Source organism: Hippoglossus stenolepis, chromosome 10 (assembly GCF_022539355.2).
Source record: "Hippoglossus stenolepis isolate QCI-W04-F060 chromosome 10, HSTE1.2, whole genome shotgun sequence".
Classification (NCBI taxonomy): Eukaryota; Metazoa; Chordata; class Actinopteri; order Pleuronectiformes; family Pleuronectidae; genus Hippoglossus; species Hippoglossus stenolepis.
Window position 1 is genome coordinate 7,662,544 of NC_061492.1, and position 20,437 is coordinate 7,682,980.

Genomic DNA, 20,437 nt, shown 5'->3' on the forward strand with positions numbered 1-20,437 from the left:
CGAGTATTTTGGAGTAGTAGGCTCTGTTTCTGTTGGCTGAGGAAAGGATTAGAACGAGAGAGGTTAGATAAGGGGAGATAATCTCTGTCAGCTGAGGCTGCACGTATGAATTACTCACCAAAGGTTTGGCAGAGATCCCACAAGACTGGGACCGAGGGAACTGCATCACCTGACTCCTGAAAATATGTCGTAAATTCTACTCGACCACAATAAACGCAGAAATGCAGCAATAACACAAACACACATGATTTTCCATCCAAATGTGGGTCTCTAAAAAAAAACCCATGACACCAGGCAGACTTCCTCGAGTCACATGAATGTTTGCATTGTGTAATATCCTCCCCTCGGCTTAAAAACCTCCCAGTCGCTAACTTTTAGTTTGTTCTTCCACCGCTGGGCTCTTGGGAATTCAGCAGCCAGTTGGACCTTGTTGGCAAATTAGAGCTAACTGGTGGGAAGTGCTCACACACACACACACACACACACACACACACACACACACACAGCATCTGTGGAAAGTCTCTCACAGGATCTTGGACACTGGGAAAAAAAAAAGGTCCAAACGAGAAGGAGACCGGGAGCCATCTCACTCCAGAGCCTTTTTCTCCCTGCTGAAGGTGAACATGTATTTTATACTCACATTAGGTTAATAGCTACTTTGCAACTTCTAACTTTTGCAATGGGTGGAAGCCTCACAGGCACTAACAGCATGCAGGATAACTAACTAAAGATTATACCTTAGTGTTTTCTGTGTACTGAATGATTACCACGTTAAAAATGTCTTGTGCTTTTTTTTTTTTGTATTTAAAGCGGTCTTTTCTACAAAAAATGGGATTCTGGTTCTCAGTCATTAAAAGAAGGCAACAGGAAGAATGTGTCATGTGAGGAGAAAAGGCAGAAGTCAAGAGCTTGTGTAATGTTATTCTGCTTTTAGAATAATTGTGGTTTAGTGGTCGCCATGTTTTTTGTATTTTTTAAGGGCGTTTCCTGTAAAGCATGGGATCCACCGTGGTGCATGTGCTCGTGTTGGATGTGTAATTTATTGCCCAATCCTACGTGACAGTTGTGTCACAACAGGAAATTTAACTACACACGAGTCAGGGCAGTACAGTGCCCGCAGGGGAGCAAGGATGTGACCATTGAATCTGTGTGACAGCGCACAACACGTTCACACTCCTAAAAAACCATCAGCTGCACAATCTACAACTTCAAGGCTGAGCCTCGGGGCAGATTTTTCCTTTGCAGGATTTTTAACTAACTTAATATTGCATTTCTTGGAAATCTAAAATTCCCCCTGCAGCAGAAGTCTCCACATACTCTGTGTTTGCCACTAAACTTTGCATAAATCATCGGGTAGTGAGGATTCACACATTGCATAGATTCCAATTAGCAGTTTTTCAAGGCAGAAAATACAACAGTTTTTTTTTTTTTTACTGCTCAAAATAGCAGCGCGTCATCCTCCCGGCCGCCGCTCGTTATCAGCGTCAATACAGGAAGTAATGCTCATTACTATGCATGATCTCTGCTGATCTGCTATTAGTGGGTGACTCAGGTGCCACCGCCGGTCCTCAGCGCCGTGTAAGTGGGCGGCCTGGTGGTTATTGCTTGAGGTTGCCAGCTTATCATGCTTTGTCAAGGCCACTGCCTATAATCCTGACAAGTACATGCAGATCATCAACAGGGCACATTTCAATCTGATAATCTCTCATCATCGCTGAGGAGGCGCGGCCGCTCGCAGGAGCACTCTCTCTCTCTCTCGTGCAGTTGTAGTCACTGACACGCTGTCATCCACGATCAAACATGGGCCTTTGCCAGATCTCCTCTCCAGCTCCAACTCTGTTTTCAGTGTTAACAGGTTGGGCCTGGACCATATGGCCAAAACCTATATCGAGATAAAAATGTTCATATCGGTCAATCTGCACAAATATTATGACAAATGTTTCTTTTCAAGTTTAAAGTTGGATTGAGTGAAGGTTGTGGTTTTGAATCTCGTCTTTGTAGACAGAGAATGACAAAATGAAAAATATCGACCTACTAATTCCATAAACGTCTGTATAATAACAATATAATATTCAATATTAATAAAACATTGAATAAAGTGGCGACCAGCACTTTGTAGCTGTGAGTGAGGGCGGGGCAGGATGTCTTCAGTCTGTGGACCGAGTTGAACATGTCTTCTTCTACGTCCTTCTTCTACGTCCTCTGATAAACTACAACCTGCAGCCAGTAATATCTGTCCCACTTGATTATTTTTATTTCATCATATCCAAGTCATGGTCGCTGATCTTCGTCATGACAACAACATTCATAGAATCACTTCCTCTTTAGCAAGTTGTCTTCAAAGTAAAAGCTCTACATTTGTTTTGTTATACTGCTTTAATCAGAGCTTTAATTTTGACAAGCAATGACTATAAAATCTTCATTGCAGCTAAACCAGGTAGGATGAACGCAAAGTTTTCCAACTTCACTCTGCACCATAGACTGTTTATAAACAGCTCTGCACACAATGTCCTGCATGTAAACAATACAAAAGTTGCATTATATTGTAGAACTTTTGGAATATTTCTGAAGTAGGTTTAGATTGCAATAATTATTGTTTATTATATTATTGCACAGCCCTAAGCCGAATGTCTACTTTACTCATCCTGTTCATGCTTATATTCACCACGAGTTAAATCCTCCAACTGGTCACTTCCTCTTTTTCTCCCAGTCTAGGATGGCCTCTTGTGGGTCCTGTTTCTGGTCCATCGTCTGGCTTGTGGTCCTGCTGTTCATCGGCTGGCCCCTCAGCATCACCCTGGGGGGTCTCTATGGCCTCCTCAGCCCGCTCACCACCTGCCTCGGCCTGGACCGCTTCTCCGATCTGCTCCTGGAGGGGGCCAACTTGGGCCGGACCTGTGCCAACAACATGAGGCACGGCAAGCCTTTGTGTTGAGACCCGTCCCGAGCGACCCGGAAACGGGACGACGCAAAGGGTCAAAGGCGAGATTGGTGCTTTTCTACGGAGAAAATCCTTCACGTCAGGGGAGAACTGTTGATGTTTTGTGTTTTTTGACATCCTGAGATGATCTGCACTCAGTACAGGGGAGAAATCTAACAGGCATTTAATGGGACAAGAAGGTCTGGAAGGTCTGGAAGGTGGATTCCCCTTTGTTCAGTTAACATGTAATTAACCGTGGATTTCAAATTTGTATGGGTTTGTCAGGAAGGAGAAAGGCTTTGTGTTCCTCGTCTGTGTTTGCTGCCTCATTCATGATGACCCTGCACGGGGAAGATAGGAATGAAAATGTCAATTCGACAAAAGGAATGCTTAGACTTGTAAATGAACTGAATGGAAACTTATAATACGATTAAAACTGCTTTGAACTTGCCCTCTGTGTTTGTTGACTGGTTTATTGTATCCAGTGTTCGGTAGGTAAACCATGTGGGGAAATAAATAGAGGAAGATATGTAGAGTAACAGAAATGGAAGGATTTTAAAGTTTTATTTGATCAGTTTGTTTGCTCACTTATTGGTGTTCAGGGTCACGGGGGGCTTATCCCAACATGAGTCAGACGGAGAGGCAGGGAGACGGTTCCAAATAAAATGAAGAAAGAACTGAAAGTTGCTAACCTTCCACATGCATATATCATCTTTTGTTAATGTGGAATTATAAAACAGTTTCCAGTTCTGTTAATCTTCACGTCTGTGGTCGGTTAAAGGAAACTCGTTCAAACAGTTTGAATTCAGATTCCTTGTGTGAGTTGAGGTTGAAAATGAAATTACGTTTTATATTTTAACAGTGGATATAGTTGATTACTTGGGTCTATTGATTTACATAAAATTACACATTTTTCTCTATTAATATTAAGCATGAACTGGGGAGAGACAGTGGGGAAGACGTGCAGCAAATGGCCGGGTAGGATCCAAACCTGCAGCCACTGCAGGGAAGCATCAAGCCGCCGCATATTAAGATTTATTATATTGTTTATACTGCATGTGCTAGTAAAATATATTAGTTACAGATGGAATAATTATGGATGTAATGCATAAGTACAAACTTAAGGCCTTGATAAATATGATAAACATGGTTTGCATGCATGGTGCAATTGTATGAACATTTGGAAAATTCAACATGAAGAACATGAAATTCAAAGGGAAAAATATTGATTTTCATAATCTATTACACTTTTGTGCATGAGTGAATGACGAGAAGTCATTTCTAGGAAGACATTTGTTAACGACCAGTCCTTTAATTGGTAAATCATAGGAGCAGCATCAGGACAGAAGTCAGCTGGAGCACAAAAAGAATTGAATTTAGATGATCTCAGATGAGTTCCCCTAAGAAGCTTCACTATAATTAATGTATAACCTAATGCTGCAATGTTTTTACTTGATGGAAAATTCCCCCGAGATGTTCAGACGACAAGCTGAGAACCAAACGGACCAAAGTGGAATAAACAGACTCAGAAGAGAAGGTTTTTATCAGCAGTCAGCAAAAGAGTTGACAGCTCCTCAGAAAACAAGAGTTAAAGTAAAGTAATAACTCAGTGGCTGAGAGTGGGAGAGTTGCTAACTCCGGCAGGCAGATTGCAAATAAAACACGGGTTGTCAGCATCTCTCGCAAAAAAAGTGTAAATCCTTGAGCTGGTGTGTGAAGTGTCCGACCCGGGGGCTCCGAGACACTCGTCTTTCTCTCATTGTTTCTAACGATGAGGGTCTGTGAAGTCGTCTGAGCAAAGTCGACAACTGGCCACGTGGCTGAAGAAGTAAACTTGTCTTTAAAGTTTTGTTTTAAGGTTCAAGGTTGAGGCCTCTGTTTCCACCCACATAGACTGGATGCTTTGAAATCCAACATCTTATGTAGGGAAAAGCTCTGAAGAAGTAGGATCCAGTGGTTCAAAGCAGTGGACGGGTTGCCCTGAAGTTTTGACGTTATGGGTTCATGCTTGAGTAAGTTATTGAATTTTGAAAGACAACACCCAGAGGAAAGGGAGAAAGAAAGAGCTTTGGATAAGGAGAGCCGGCTGTGAAGGCTACTGAGGAGAATTCATCTGAGACATGTGGGGTTCGGGCTAATGTGCCTTTTGTGCTTTTAGGGCTATTTTAAGTTCCACTTTTACATTAACACTGTTGTAAATGCACAAAGTCAAGAGTTCATTGCACAGTGGCCGGTCGTACGAATCCTAAAAGCTCTCCGTGCACGTACAAGAAGAGCGAACTCAGGCAAATTATACTTTGGATAGAAATGTGTGTTTAAATCTCCAAGTCCTAAATCTACTCGACATAGATGATGGATGAATGGAAGGAGATGATGTCAAGTAAAAAGCCAATAACTATAATATATAATATAAATAATCAGTTTAAACACCAACAGGATCAGGTGAAAAATGCCTTGTCACCATGTTGTTTTGGATCCAGAGGACTGTGACGATACATAGAAACAAAGCTCCAAGTTATAACGGTTACAGTAGCTACATTTATAACAGTCTTATTATCATGCAGCCTGTATGAAATGTAATTATTTTGTGTATTGCTTCATATTGTTTGATTTGTTTCTTGTATAGTAAATTACTTTTTTTTTTTCAGAATTAAGTCAAGGTGCAAAGCTTATTTTCAATCAAAGTTAAGTATTTAAGGAAATACTAGATTAATTTGAGCCATCATGACAAACTGAGGAAGGACTGCACAAACATTTTATAGAAATATCCAATGTTTATATCTGGTAATTTACTGACTTTAGGTTCTCACTATATTGTTGTGTAGATGATTTTTGTTCTTCTAGTATTCATCTGCTTTTTTGTCATTTTGGTTTAGTGTGTTTAAGTCGACTGGTGTCTGAGGTGAAGTGGAACATTTCCCTTGAGTCCCAGTAAACAGCAGCGACTGCCGTGACTCAGCACTTAACAGATGTGATGTACGTCACATGAAAGCAGGTTGGAGCCATTAAGGAATTGAGTATTTGCATCTTAATTATTATTTTATAAACATTGTGAATATTTTCCATACAAAACATGCAGCTCATAAATTTGACATTTACTTTTCATGCTCAGCATTTTCATCTGTAATTTACATTTGATTTTTTCTGTGTCTGGTCAGAATATAACAACAAATTCTCGTTTCAAAATACAGATGTTCTTTTGCCGGATGTTTGAAATATTCCGAATGTACAGTGAAATAAGATTTCTAGGATTCGGTTCTATTAAACTGCACATTACTTAAAATCACCCTGATTTGAATGCATGAGTGATAATAATCATATAATATATAGAACACAATCACAGGTTCATGCATATGAGAACTTCTGTAAAACTGGCTCTTAGTACTTGCATACTTTTACTCAAGTAAGAGTTTTGATGTGTTGCCTGTAACAGTATTTTTCATGATCTGCATACTTGAGTCCTACCACTCCAGATGTTTATCTATCGGCAAAACTTTTAAAAAGTTGAAATAACTTTGTGGCATTTCAGATATAGTTTTGATATTTGAGAACATCAAGGACTGAATCCGGCTTGAAAGCGAAACTTCACAGTAAGTTCACAGGCCTCGTTCGGCTGAAAAGTCCAACTGAAGCCCCGTTCACTGTAAAACATGAAACGTGACGGTTAGAAAAAGAAATCCCAGGGGGTTAAAGTAGGTCACAGGGAGACGCAATACAGCAGCAACTGTCGAGACCCATTGGTTTACTAGTGAACTACTTAATGGGGGCAACAAGTGCAAATACTTTCAGCAATACTTTATTGATCCCTGAGGGAAACTTCTCTTTTGAGGCAGATTTAGCAGCAACCCTTTAGTCAACAGCGTGGATGCATATTGCAACATATTGGAATTACTGATGTGTTATTGCCGCGGATATGTTATTAATTAATTTTGAATATATGCGAGAAAGCAAAAGCCTGTAGCTGAAATTCGTCAGGTGCTCCGGGAGCTTCTCCTATCAGCCGTGAGTGACACTGTGCATTTTCAGCAGCCACCGAAATAGCTGGGGATTGAAGAATTAGGGAGCCCTCGCAAAGACTTATACCGGAATACTTATGCTGAGCAGCCTACCTAGAAATCTGGGTAGCTGTCTATTTTCTAGCTTATTCAAATTGGATTCATGAATATTTCATTCTCAATCCAAAGCAGGTTTTTTTTTACCCCCTCTCTACTGATGGATGCAAACACCGACAAAAAACCTCACTCACTCTTTTTAATGCAGATATTAATCTCAGACAAAGTCCCCTTTTGGAAAAAATGAGGTGGCCAGTGCCCAGATGTGTAAAGCAACATTTATGATCATATGAGACCGAGTAAGATTGTTTTTTTTTTTTGTCTGCTCCCAAACATCCTGAGGAAAGAAGCCAGAAAAATCCCCTGATTTGAATTCAACTATCTCAGTTTTTCCCCCTCAGCGGGCTAAAGGCTAAAAAAGAGAGAGACAGAGGGAGACAGAGGAGAGAGAGAGATGGAGAGAGGGAGAGAGAGGAGGGAGAGAGGAGGAGAGAGATGGAGAGAGGGAGAGAGAGAGAGAGAGAGGGAAAGCTGGTGAATTCTTCAGCGGGGTCGGAAACTGGTGATGGAAAGAAAGCCTGCTCCTACTGGCTGCAAGCAGACCTGGGAGGTTCAGACAGTGAGAAACAGAGGGGGGAAAAGATTAGGCCTCCCCACTCAATTAACCACATACTGCTCTGTAATTTCACCCTCACACGCACGCACACGCACACGCACACACACGAGGTGAAGTGGAAACACTGGTAAAAGGCTTTGGGAGGAAATCTCGGTCCGCCAGGCGTCAGAGTCAAACACTTCTCCCGTCCACGAGAGGAAGAGCTTTCCCAGGCGTCCACTTTCCTAACGAGGGTTTTTAATGAGGAAGTTTGTTTTCGTTTGAGCTTCATTGGGTTGGAAGTTGGAGAATTTAGTTTCAGTTACAGTTCGATGAAGTAAATGTTGGGTTTCCAGGACACTGAGGTCACGTCCTCTGGGTTTTAGCAACGTGGTAGCATGTTCAGAATCAGTGAATTATCATATAAAGCACTGGGATTGTGTATTGATATTTGTCCCTATATGATCCTGTGCTTTGGAAAAACAAGTAACAATATGGCCAATTTATCAGAATAAAACAAATATAATGTAGTGAGAGGTTTGATGGAAGTACCTGATCAAAGAAAAACTGATCAAGCCTAAATATCTCACCATTATACTACTTTAAACTTTTTTTAAATATTTCATTATGTACTAATACTTTTTTTACAGACATATTTCAGTCAAAATGTCAAATAAATCACAGAATTTATTCCTTTATAGGCTTTGATTATATTTTAAATCAGTATTTAGAAATATAACGTTTACAGAAAATATAACAAAACCAATACATTTAAAAACGAGACAAAACTAAAACAAATGTGAGTTAATTTTGGTTTGTAAAAGGTTCATTTAATAAGATGGATTCCAACATTTGCTTTAAAGCTAAAACGATAAGCCAATCAATTGATCTGTTTATCAAATGAATAATCAACAAAATAAATAATCAAAAAGTTCTCAAATGTAGAATTTTACAGTTATTATCTTTCATTAAATTATAAATTCAATCTCTCTGCATTTTGACTGTGTAGAAAAAGAGCCTGATACTTATAATGGGTATTTTTCACCATTTAAAAGATATTTCCAGACCACAAAACTGATAAAATTATGAATTAACTCATTAAATGTTAACTCCTCTTTTTGATAAACACTCTGGTATGAATTCATAATGAATCAGATACATTTTCTTTCCATCTTTGATCATTTGCTGTGTTTAAAATATTAATGCTGTTGCAGTTTGTTTTGATTAATTTCATCATGTTGCAGTCGGAGGAAAAACACAAACTTTTACTTTTTGACCTGCACCGCTTCATGAATCTGTAAACTCTCCTCCCCCCCGTCAGAGTCAGAACCTGTTTTCCGAGCGTCTTGTTCATCTTCGTGGATTCAAACTGTGCATTTTGGGGAAAGTGAGACCTCCGGTGTGTCAGCAATAATGAACGAGCATATGTTCGTGGAATAGCTGCAGCCGGAGCGATGGGGATCCGAGCTCCGTGCTCCTCTGAGGTATAGAGGTAGACGACTTTAACATAAGACAACAGCTTGTCACTCAGTATTCCGAGCATGGGCCAGAAAGAGGACACCCAATTGTCACCGAGCAATATGTTCCATGTCTTCTCTCTGCTGTGACCTTTAAATGGCCCCGGACGCTCGACGCGGATAAAAGCGCCATGTTGCAAGGAACAAAGTGCTTTCAGACCGTTTGTATTGAGCGAGCTTTTGATGAACAGCTCAAATGCTACGATCCAGCAGAGGGACATTCCTGTATATGTGCACATTATTGATTTAGGCACAAAACCTTGCCTGCACCAGGCAAACGACTTCCCCTCAGGGTTCTTTAAAGGGTTTCTACTCCGTTTATGATGTGGAATTCCCATAGAAAATCAATATGTGTTTTGTTCTGGACAGTTTTGTCCTTATTATCTCATCGCTGCTGCTGAGTAATGAGGCCGATCTCCTGAGGGATCGCGAGCAGGAGGAGAATGATCGTGCCACAACGATTTAATCTCAGTAGCAACAGCTACAGTGAAAGTCACACTGCAGGACTTTGAGCAGTCTCCAAGTGTCTCTGTGTCTAATCCAGGCTCGGGCATGAGCCCTGGGAGTGAGTGAAACAAATATTTTACACTCTTGACAATATTATCATATACATCCTGAGCCCTTCGCCTAACAGTGATGGTTCCTGAGCACACTGTGAAGAAAGGACGATCACCGAAATGAGGAATTTGACACTTCGGCACAATCTCCTTTCCCTCTTGATCTGGTTATTTCTGCCCTCCTCTGACAGACCTCGCTAAACTCGGCCATTAGACGCGAGCATTGCTTGAATACTGGGGCAAACGGATGTTTAAAGCAGACCACAGCCTCCCATTCATTACATAAGACCAAAACAAAGAGTCACACAGTGAAGGGTTATGGCTCGGGGTCGGGTGACAGCAGCATATGATTCATGGCTCGCTGTGCCCTTTTGTCTTGTCCTCCTTGTGGTGGGACCATCCACTGCTCTTAGCCAATGTTATTTTACAGCCTTCAGAGCTCACTCTCCGTCTGTTCCCAGCAAACCGGCAATGTCATTTCCCATGTCTACTTCTTCCCTCAGCGCAGGAGTAAAGAAAGAATATGGCACATGTCACAACAAGAGATGTTCCTTTTTTCTTCTTTCGTTTGGATGCCGGGAACAATAAATTACATCAGCATGGCTTTTGATTTATCTGTAAAGGTTTCTTACATGAAGGAATACATTACCTGGACTTTAACTATAGATACAAAGATAATCAATAATCCGGTGGAGGGTGTTTGAGGTATGAGTTTGTGTTGAGGACGAGAAATATGCCAAGGAGAATAATTCACTGCTAATATACTTAGGTCAAAGTATTTCCCTCTGTTTTTGAATCTGTTTGGTGGCTTCTAGTTTAACGTTTCCTCGGAAGGCACCAGAAATATGTTTTAATAAACTGTTTATCTCTTTTGTATCAAGATTTCTGTCTGACTGGTCAATAAGAAAGTAAAATATGCAAAAGACAAACCGAGGGAGTATGAATTTTAATTAATTTCAAATATTTTCACTTGCAGACACAGCATGTTGCATGGCCACCGCATCAATAACCTCAAAGGAGCTCATTATAATAATGAAAACTCATTGATTTTATGTAAATCAAATACGTGGATGCATCAGCAAACATATGCTCTCATTGGCCATATGGTGAGTCTGGCAACATGCTGTCGTTTTCGAATGTATGTGCAGGATTTGCCTGAAATCTAACGAGACACTTACACCGAACTAAAAAAGGGACTGTTTTAGCGGCTTCAGCCTGTCTTCACTGAGACGAATCTGAAACGTGGGGTTTGGAGCAAAACAGCAGCTGACACCAGCTGTGGAACACGAGTGGTTTGTCCATTTGGTGCTGGACGGCTCCGTGTGTCCTGCCAGGCTCATGTGATGAAGGATACTTCAAGAGATACGGACACAAAACTATTCATCAAACAAATCTGAAGATGTATTAATTTCACATGTCTTCAAACCAATGTTTGTTGTTGTGGTTTGGATCTAAAACAATAGTAGAAGATGTTTTTGTGACCCAAGAAATAAACGTGTCTCTTTCCGTTTTAAATCCAGTTACTCCTCTGATTGTGTCCTTCGACGATTCCTCCGTTTGCCTTTGTTTAAACCTTTGATATTCTTCTGGCATTCGACATATGTCATATTGTTGGTATCATTCCCAGTAGTCGGCCTTGGACGGTGACAGAAGTGTTTTTCAGTCCTTGTGATCTATCGGCAGGCTAATGATCAAAGGGAAGCCTGTTGTTGTGCCCTCTTTGCTCCATACATGGGCTGCAGGCACAGATGTCCACGCGGGAGTTCCCTTTCCTTGTCCTGCCATTCATGGACTGGCTGTTGTCATTGGGGCGATGGGCTACCAAATATGGAGAAGGGGTCGCACTGCTCAGCCCCGTCTCGCTGACACTCGCACGGGTATAAATGGGCCCGTCGTGACATTCGGGAACCCCTTGTTTACACACTCAAGGATCCGGTGCCTGGTGCTGATCTGGTGAGTATCTCCTGTGCACAGACCGACCAGAGGAGGAGGAAAAAGAAGAAAAAAAAGGCAGAGCAGTGGATTTATCACAAGGGGGAATGGATGAAGGATTTTAACACTTATGACAGAGACTTCCATCTTTGACTAACCGCAAATCATCATCTAACTGAAACGGATCATCTCACTGCGTCAGCCTGTGCTCCATCATCACCTTTTGTGGATTACTGCTTCTGTGGAAGACATTAACTTTCACATCACTAACACCGGTGACCCAGCAAAGACAATGTGAAATACTAACACCATTCTATAACATGTGTTTGTATGATTCATAATGTGTGATTGATATAGTGTATTTTATATGTCTAGTAGTTTGTTTTCTCAGTTTTTAGCTTTGTTAAAAAGCACAATGTTTTATTGTAACTGTTATTTATATGAGAATAAATCACTATAAACCACGACTAACCAAGATTTACTTGGTTGAAATTGTTCACGACCATGTGTGTGTGTTGTTTATTGTGATTATCTATGAAGAGAAGACAATATTTTCCATCACCAAATTCCAATAAACAGGGAATTTCATGATTGGATCCAAAGATCTAAAAGTGACACGGTGTGCATGTGTGTGTGTGTGTCTGTGTGTGTGTGTGTGTGTGTGTGTTTCAGATCTGACACCATGTGTGACGACGAAGAAACAACCGCCCTGGTGTGCGACAACGGCTCCGGCCTGGTGAAGGCTGGGTTCGCAGGCGATGACGCACCTCGCGCTGTGTTTCCTTCCATCGTGGGTCGGCCCCGTCACCAGGTAATTTAGGCAAACTATTCATAACACATGAAGTATTGAAAGGACGAGTGTAACCGGGAAAAAAAGATCTATGGTGTTGGATGAGGGCCAGATTATCTGTGCGTAACTGCGCATCAAAATTACGCATCTATGTTTATATGGTAAACTTAATTCTGCATTTATTTGTAGTTATATTAATCTGTAATGATTAATATTACTTGTACCACGACATCATCCCTGGTCGTTGCTGTTATCAGGGCGTCATGGTTGGCATGGGCCAGAAGGATTCCTACGTAGGCGACGAGGCCCAGAGCAAGAGAGGCATCCTGACCCTGAAATACCCAATCGAACACGGCATCATCACCAACTGGGACGACATGGAGAAGATCTGGCACCACACTTTCTACAATGAGCTGCGCGTGGCCCCCGAGGAGCACCCCACCCTGCTGACAGAGGCCCCCCTCAACCCAAAGGCCAACAGAGAGAAGATGACCCAGATCATGTTCGAGACCTTCAACGTCCCCGCAATGTACGTGGCCATCCAGGCCGTGCTGTCCCTGTACGCTTCCGGACGTACCACAGGTATGGAACATTCACCAGGTGGGAACGGGATTCTGACGCGTGAGTTAATGCAGTTATGTGAAATAAATCTGTACGTGTTCATCGTAAAGGTATCGTCCTGGATTCCGGTGATGGTGTAACTCACAACGTGCCCATCTATGAGGGTTACGCTCTTCCACACGCCATCATGCGTCTGGATCTGGCCGGTCGCGACCTCACAGATTACCTCATGAAGATCCTGACTGAACGTGGATACTCTTTTGTCACAACCGGTGAGTAGAAGCTAGTGACCCAGGGTCTTGGCAAACTAAGCTCTGTGCGTTTCTTCAGTTACCATGTAGGGAAGTTTTCTTCCACAAACATAAACCAAAGAATGATTATACAGAATATTTGATGTTCCAATCATCCATCAGCACCATACAATAATACAAACTGGGAACACTCCTTATTATGGGGGAAATCTTCTCTATATACAATAAACTTGTGGGAAGAAAAGACAAGTTTTGACAGGACACATTTGACCAACTTCACGTTGTACAAATCTGATCCCTCCAGCTGAGCGTGAGATCGTGCGAGACATCAAGGAGAAGCTGTGCTACGTCGCTCTGGACTTCGAGAACGAGATGGCCACCGCCGCCTCCTCCTCCTCCCTGGAGAAGAGCTACGAGTTGCCCGACGGCCAGGTCATCACCATCGGCAACGAGCGTTTCCGCTGCCCGGAGACCCTCTTCCAGCCCTCGTTCATCGGTGCGTAAAGGCGAGGGCGCACAGCCAAGCACTGATTCAGCTGCAGTGACACACACACACATGAACATACAGTAGCTTAACTGTATGTTCATGGGTGTGTGTCACTGCAGCTGAAGTTTTAAATCACATTTCTGTGAAACAAATATTAATTTGAAGTATTTCTATTGCAAATTTTTCAGTACAATTTTGAGGTACTAGCTCAAGCATTACATCAAACATTACATTATATCACAGCACTGGCTGTAACATAAAAATCTGTTTTCTACAACATCAGTAATTAATTACATAACCGAGGCTACATAGTAATAACTGGACACTGAAAATAGCTTCTATATATATAAAATTATCTTTGTTTTTCTTTGCACCTGAAAAACTTTCAATGAACATGTCAAAACGTGACATAGAAACATAACTATTATTAATAAATCAGCATTTATGTCAGATGAAGTATTATTAATACTTCTGTACTTCACTAAGATTTACTTTATCGTCATTATGCTACTTTCACCAAAGTAAATAGCCTGAATACTTCTTGCACCACTGCTCGCGTGTAAATCCCTGGAGCAGCATGAGAGCAAACTTCCGAGTGTGGATGGTTTTCTGAAGATAGAAGCGTTTATCGCTCACATTAGCGGTTGGCTGCCAAGTGTGGATCACCAACTGGAGGAGGTCACAGTTTATCCACCTGAGATTTACCGCTTCGTGGCCGATAAATAGACATGAGTCATCTGAAGCAAGGGGCTCATTGTTCCAACACGCGCCGCAGAGCCAGGCAGCTGCTGCCGGAGCTGTCCGATTCAGCACCTGTTGGAGGCGCAGGCAGCTGAGGGTGGTGTCAGATGTGCCCTCTGCTGCAGGGTGTGTGTGTGTGCGAGTGTGTGTGTGTGTGTTTGTGATGGGGGTTAAACCCACTGACTTGGCCGCTGTGTCTGTGTTTGCACAGGCATGGAATCTGCCGGCATCCATGAAACCACGTACAACAGCATCATGAAGTGCGACATCGACATCCGCAAGGACCTCTACGCCAACAACGTCATGTCCGGTGGCACCACCATGTACCCAGGTATCGCTGACCGCATGCAGAAGGAGATCACCGCCCTGGCCCCCAGCACCATGAAGATTAAGGTATTGACTCGCTGTTGGATTGTTAGCACTGCAGGAGAGAGGGGGCCCCTGCAGATCAACACGTGTGCTCTGTGTTTGTAGATCATCGCCCCCCCCGAGAGGAAGTACTCCGTGTGGATCGGCGGCTCCATCCTCGCCTCCCTCTCCACCTTCCAGCAGATGTGGATCAGCAAGCAGGAGTATGATGAGGCCGGACCCTCCATCGTCCACAGAAAGTGCTTCTAAGCACCAGGCTGACCCCCTCCCGCCCCTCCCTCATCATCCCGAGTCCTCCGCCCCCTCGCCCTCTGTCTCCCTTCTGTGCCAAGCCCAATTCATAGCTCCAAAGCAGGAATTCGTATGTTGTCGTAAAATTCTTTGTTTACACTTAAGTGCAATTTATATGTGGATATGTATAGCTTTATAAATAAAACGAGAATCTGGACTTTCAAAAGAAGACTCCTTCTTTCCTTCCTTCCCCTATTTCTGCCTGTCTTTGTTTGTTTGTTTGTTTGTTTGTTTGTTTGTTTGTTTCCTTCCTTCCTACCCTCGTTCCTGTATTTTCAGGACTATAGAAAATCTCTCTCTCTCTCTCTCTCTCTCTCTCTCTCTCTTTCTCTCTCTCCCCCACCCCCACCCACCCACGCGACGGAAGAGTAAAGGATATCAGAGCTTTGAATTAGAAAAGATTAAGGTGAGAGGGGAAGATGAACTACCTCGCAAAAACTTTCACCTACTGAAAACACCGACGTCACGTGATCAGTAATCCCCCCGTTTCACAGAGCTTGGGATGCCTAGAAATCCCAACAACAACAATTAATAATAATAACAATAATAATAAAAATTAAAATAATAATAACAATAATCATTATTATTATTATACATTAATTCCTTTAACTACTTGTTATTCTTGGTAATAATATATAAAACAATGAACACTTAATGAAGCTGTAGATTAAAAGAACAATCACATAGATAACTATGACTTCGAACGGTGCCTCCACACAAAGTCTAATGTTAGTGCACATGCAAGGCAACACCATAGGTTGATCAAATCTCAGAGCAACATGCAGGGCGGGGTCACATATTTTGTTTCTATTTTTAAACCTCCACACACACACAGAGAGAGAGAGAGAGAGAGAGAGAGAGAGAGAGAGAGAGAGAGAGCAGACTGCCTTGTAAAGCGATTAGCAACTCGGATGGTACTTTCACTCTGTCACTGTATCCAGAGCATCATCTTTGCCTGAGGTGGAAACAACAGCTCTACCAGCCGGGCCAGCAGCCTGCGACATGGTGACGGAAACCCCGGGGCATGCGAGGCTATCCGCTCCAAGAAATGGAGACCGAGTCCCGTTAGAAGTCCCTATACAACCCATAGCCTTTGGTTATAGATAGACAGAACAATGTCTTGTTATAATATATAAGCTATTTAAATCCCTCACTTACCGATTACTTAAAAACGCACCTTGACCCTTGTACCAGGGACACGGTGCATCCATAAACCCTGCAGGAGGGGTGGCTTGTTGTTGTGTGGAACACATGTAGATCTGAAGCTCAGTGAGTTGAGTACTATAAGAATATAGTCATGGCTCTGATTCTGACGCTAAAACCCTTAAACTGAAGAGGCTATAACACAGGTGTCCACAACAGTGTCCACTGAATGGCGCACGCTATACGCACAACTGAAATATCGAACATCAGAAGCCCTGGTAGTCCTGGCTGCGCTCCACCGACCTGTCTGCGCGTACGTGACGCATGGGCGAGGGGAGGGGAGGGGGGAGACTACTTAAAGGCGGATTAACGCTGGAAAGACATTAAATCCAACCTCCCTCCATCCACAAGCAGCGCGCAGCCCATCAACCTGATCTGAAGATCGAAAATAGGAGGGCTTACAGTAATCAGCCCTTCAGACTCTCATGACAAGGAAAAGTGTGGCAACGTCGTGAGGGCGCTCGGCACACACAGCAGGACGTTCACTGGCGCTGCGCGCTCTGCACAGAACCAACCAGATAGCGCGCAGAGAGACAGAGAGAAACGGGGACGGCGGCAGCATCCCGTGACGGATGCATTTTTTAGCCTCATTCGGACGCTTTGGAGGCTGACAACAGCGAGAGGCAGGGAGAAGCTGGACAGGAAATAACGCGCTTTCTTTTTTGGAGGGATTTGAACAGAGTGCCGTTGTGCCCTCGTCTTCTCCGGATGCTCAGATATGGGGGAATGGACTATACTAGAGAGGCTCCTGGAGGCTGCTGTCCAGCAGCACTCGACTATGATAGGAAGGTAAGATGATCAACAGAAACCAAGAGCGGCCGAAGAAACGCAGCAGCCTCCAGGATCGTCTTTAGCATGGTCCCCATTCTCCCGTCTCTGCCCTGTGCCTCAAGGATCATCTGTAGCATGGTGCCAAGTCCTCCGTGTCTGTGTAGTGGATTTTTTTCCCCTGCCTGGTTCCACAGATTCCTTCCTCTTTGTCCTCCTCCTAAAACGAGACAACTGAGTAAACCAGTTGAAAGCTGGGATGGTGCTGCAAAGTGCAAAGAGAAAAAAACTAAAACACACACACATAATTTTAATCCATGTGTCATTTCATGTTTCCATTCATGCACTAATATCCATTTGATGTATGTTGGTGAGTTGGAGTGGTGGTTGTGCGCTCAGGGGGTGGCAGGAGGAGATCGAGCGCGAGTCGGTGTTATCACCTCTTTCCATTGACGAAGCTCACACAGGTTTATTTAAAAAAAAAAAAAAGGAAGCAACGCCGATTGCTTGCGTTTCATTTCAGCCATTAAATCACACAACACATCCAAACCACACAATGCGAAGGAAACACACACACGCGCGCACACACACACATCGCATCCACGAGGAGCGACCAGTTTCAGCACTGGACAGCTCCGCGTAGGAAAAAAAACCCAGCACAAAAGAATTGGACGGTGCGCGTCAGCCACCGAGGCAGCGCACAACTCCACCACATCCACCACCGCTTTACGCTTATATATTTACACGTATTTTCACGTTGTTTGTTTGTGTCCCTGCTTTGTTTCCTTCTTCTTCATAGGATCCTACTAACAGTGGTGGTCATCTTCCGGATTCTAATCGTAGCAATAGTTGGAGAGACCGTCTATGATGACGAGCAGACCATGTTTGTTTGTAACACCTTGCAACCGGGCTGCAACCAGGCATGCTACGACAAGGCGTTCCCCATTTCACACATCAGATATTGGGTCTTTCAGATCATCATGGTGTGCACGCCGAGCCTCTGCTTCATCACGTACTCGGTGCACCAGTCGGCCAAGCAGAAGGAGCGGCGCTACTCCACGGTCTACCTGACGCTGGACAAGGATCAAGACTCGCTGAAGCGCGATGAGAGCAAAAAGATCAAGAACACCATTGTTAACGGAGTACTCCAGAACACGGAGAACTCCACCAAAGAAGCCGAGCCGGACTGCTTGGAGGTCAAGGAGATCCCTAATTCGGCCATGAGAACTACAAAGTCCAAACTGCGGCGGCAGGAGGGCATCTCCCGGTTTTACATCATCCAGGTGGTGTTCAGGAACGCGCTGGAGATTGGCTTTTTGGTGGGTCAGTATTTCTTGTACGGATTCAACGTGCCCTCGGTGTACGAGTGCGACCGCTACCCCTGCATCAAAGACGTCGAGTGCTACGTGTCCAGGCCCACGGAGAAGACCGTGTTCCTGGTCTTCATGTTCGCGGTCAGCGGCTTTTGCGTGGTGCTCAACCTGGCCGAGCTCAATCACCTGGGCTGGAGGAAAATCAAAACGGCCGTGCGCGGTGTGCAGGCGCGGAGGAAGTCCATCTATGAGATCCGGAACAAGGACTTGCCCAGGATGAGTGTGCCCAATTTCGGCCGCACTCAGTCCAGTGACTCCGCGTATGTGTGAGGAGGATGAGGAGCAGGATGAGGAAGAGGAAGGTGTGATAACATGTACAAACAAACATATGATGGACATATGACGGACAGCTCCGCACGCCTAATTCGTGTCATGACTTTTCAAAGAGTGGGCAGATGGTTGGTTTTCTTTCTTTTGGTCTTTTAAGGACTTCATGGCAGGCGTGGATGACACGTTTGTTCCCTTATTTATTATTGCACTGATGCAACTTTTTAGTAACGTTTATACTCTGTGTAAGATGCGAAATTGGAGATCATCCATGTTAAAACGTGTTCACGTATTTACTTCCTTGTGGGCTGTTCTGCTTGTGTTGGGCTACTTGAAGAGAGTAAATGCAAAAAAATTGCACTAAAGAGGCGGGGGTGAACACGTGAGAGCCTGAACCTTATCCAAAAACGTGCTCTACTGACCTGACGGTGTTTGTAAGACATTTACTTTTTCCACCTGTTTTTGGCACCAACCTAATTAAACGGCACCATACACAGTGGTTAAAGGACAAACTCCACCATCCAGATTTATATGTGCACACATATATAAATCCTCGGTTCGACCAGCGTACTTCATGTTTTCTTTTCTGTTGCCTGTGTTGCACCACTGACCTTAACATATGTAACCATTCCATTGCTTTATAGCTGACTTGCAAAACAGTATCTTGGTGAATTTGCTGCAAATGCTAACGTCTGTGACTTCCTTAATTTATGACACACCAAAGCGCCCACTGCTTTTATTTGTGAAGTGTTTTCTTGCTTTTGTGTAATCAAGTGCCATACTTGTATATAAACATAATATATATGTATACATATAAATATATAGATATATAATAATCATCATGAAAGCTGATTCCCTTGCTTGGATTATGCTAAATGCCGCCCAATTTCTTTCTTTCTTTCTTTTTTAAAAATTTGCTTTCAATGTATTTGTTGTGATTTAAATGAGGAAAAAAATGCTATACAGTTTTCTCTGTTTTCTTTTGGCAAAGGACTGGAAAAAAGAGATGAAGTGCTAGTCTTTTTTTTTTTTATATACAAGAATGAAAAACGTCTCTTCTCCCAATCAAAGCTGTTAAAAACTGGAAAAATAGCACAAATTGACATTTTTATCAAAGAATGGGCAATAAAAATCTGCTCTGGTGCTACAGTTTTTTCATAGAATGGTTTTAAATGTAACCGAAACCGACCAGAAAAAAAAAAAAACACCACGAACATCATTTTGTTTCTGTGGAAAATAAAAGTGGGATTCATGTACACCAGAAACGTGTGAGGTGCAGTACTTGTGTGTCTGCTGCTCCAGCTTATGTTGAATGACCCATCACACTGATATCCTGTAAATATATATATATATATATATCTCCAGTGGAAGTTTTGCCTTGGTGCAGTGATGATGTGAGCCACACCCACTCTGTATTAAAAAAAACCTACTGCAGGACACACCTTGCACAGGATCTCATCACTCTGCAATGTTGCAATACTGATACTGCTTTCATGAGACACATCAATACCAATGCCACATATCAGAGTGGCCTGAGGGGACATTTAGTCTATTTAGCCATGCATTAAACCAGACTCGAACCACAGCTCTGACAGTGAGCTATACATTCACCAGGGTTCCACTATGGACACTGTGCAGTTTGTGACTTTCCTCGTAGTCCTCAGAAATGACCAAAGAGCTGATCATGATTCAGAAAACCTAGGGAGCCTAACCCAAACCCAGTTTTCACACGTTTGAGAGAGGATGTAATACAACAGCTTGTG

The 20,437-nt window shown here is 43.0% G+C and overlaps 2 protein-coding genes and 1 long non-coding RNA gene across 5 annotated transcripts; all 3 read left to right on the forward strand.

Moving 5' to 3' along the window:
- Positions 1 to 460: 460 nt before the first annotated feature.
- LOC118115894 lies at positions 461 to 3,371 on the forward strand. Its single transcript, XR_004697608.2, has 2 exons — positions 461 to 617; positions 2,711 to 3,371. It is a non-coding gene; the product is annotated as an uncharacterized LOC118115894 (long non-coding RNA).
- An 8,099-nt stretch (positions 3,372 to 11,470) lies between these two features.
- LOC118115892 (actin, alpha cardiac muscle 1) lies at positions 11,471 to 15,229 on the forward strand. Of its 2 annotated transcripts, none has more exons than XM_035167097.2 (7): positions 11,471 to 11,594; positions 12,246 to 12,384; positions 12,621 to 12,945; positions 13,035 to 13,196; positions 13,480 to 13,671; positions 14,615 to 14,796; positions 14,878 to 15,229. In XM_035167097.2, the coding sequence occupies exons 2-7, from the start codon at positions 12,256 to 12,258 to the stop codon at positions 15,019 to 15,021; spliced, it is 1,134 nt and encodes a 377-aa protein (XP_035022988.1). In that variant the 5' UTR covers positions 11,471 to 11,594; positions 12,246 to 12,255; the 3' UTR covers positions 15,022 to 15,229. The 2 variants fall into 2 exon arrangements, with proteins under 2 accessions (XP_035022988.1, XP_035022989.1); XM_035167098.2 differs by lacking the exon at positions 11,471 to 11,594 and adding an exon at positions 11,601 to 11,848.
- Positions 15,230 to 16,562: 1,333 nt separating this feature from the next.
- Positions 16,563 to 19,935, forward strand: LOC118115893 (gap junction delta-2 protein). 2 transcript variants are annotated; one of them, XM_035167100.2, is made up of 2 exons: positions 16,563 to 17,055; positions 18,009 to 19,935. In XM_035167100.2, exons 1-2 carry the CDS (start codon positions 16,975 to 16,977, stop codon positions 18,675 to 18,677), a joined length of 750 nt encoding a protein of 249 aa, XP_035022991.1. In that variant the 5' UTR covers positions 16,563 to 16,974; the 3' UTR covers positions 18,678 to 19,935. The 2 variants fall into 2 exon arrangements, with proteins under 2 accessions (XP_035022991.1, XP_035022990.1); XM_035167099.2 differs by having other exon boundaries at positions 16,569 to 17,055; positions 17,834 to 19,935.
- Positions 19,936 to 20,437: the final 502 nt, after the last annotated feature.

What these genes read in the sequence shown, in the direction of transcription:
- LOC118115893 (XM_035167099.2), top strand. Translation starts at nt 16,985, where the DNA reads ATGGGGGAATGGACTATACTAGAGAGGCTCCTGGAGGCTGCTGTCCAG. An exon ending in CACTCGACTATGATAGGAAG is followed by an intron (nt 17,056 to 17,833) that starts GTAAGATGATCA and finishes TCTTCTTCATAG; the next exon opens with GATCCTACTAACAGTGGTGG.
- LOC118115892 (XM_035167097.2), top strand. Translation starts at nt 12,256, where the DNA reads ATGTGTGACGACGAAGAAACAACCGCCCTGGTGTGCGACAACGGCTCC. An exon ending in CTTCCAGCCCTCGTTCATCG is followed by an intron (nt 13,672 to 14,614) that starts GTGCGTAAAGGC and finishes GTGTTTGCACAG; the next exon opens with GCATGGAATCTGCCGGCATC. An exon ending in CCAGCACCATGAAGATTAAG is followed by an intron (nt 14,797 to 14,877) that starts GTATTGACTCGC and finishes CTGTGTTTGTAG; the next exon opens with ATCATCGCCCCCCCCGAGAG.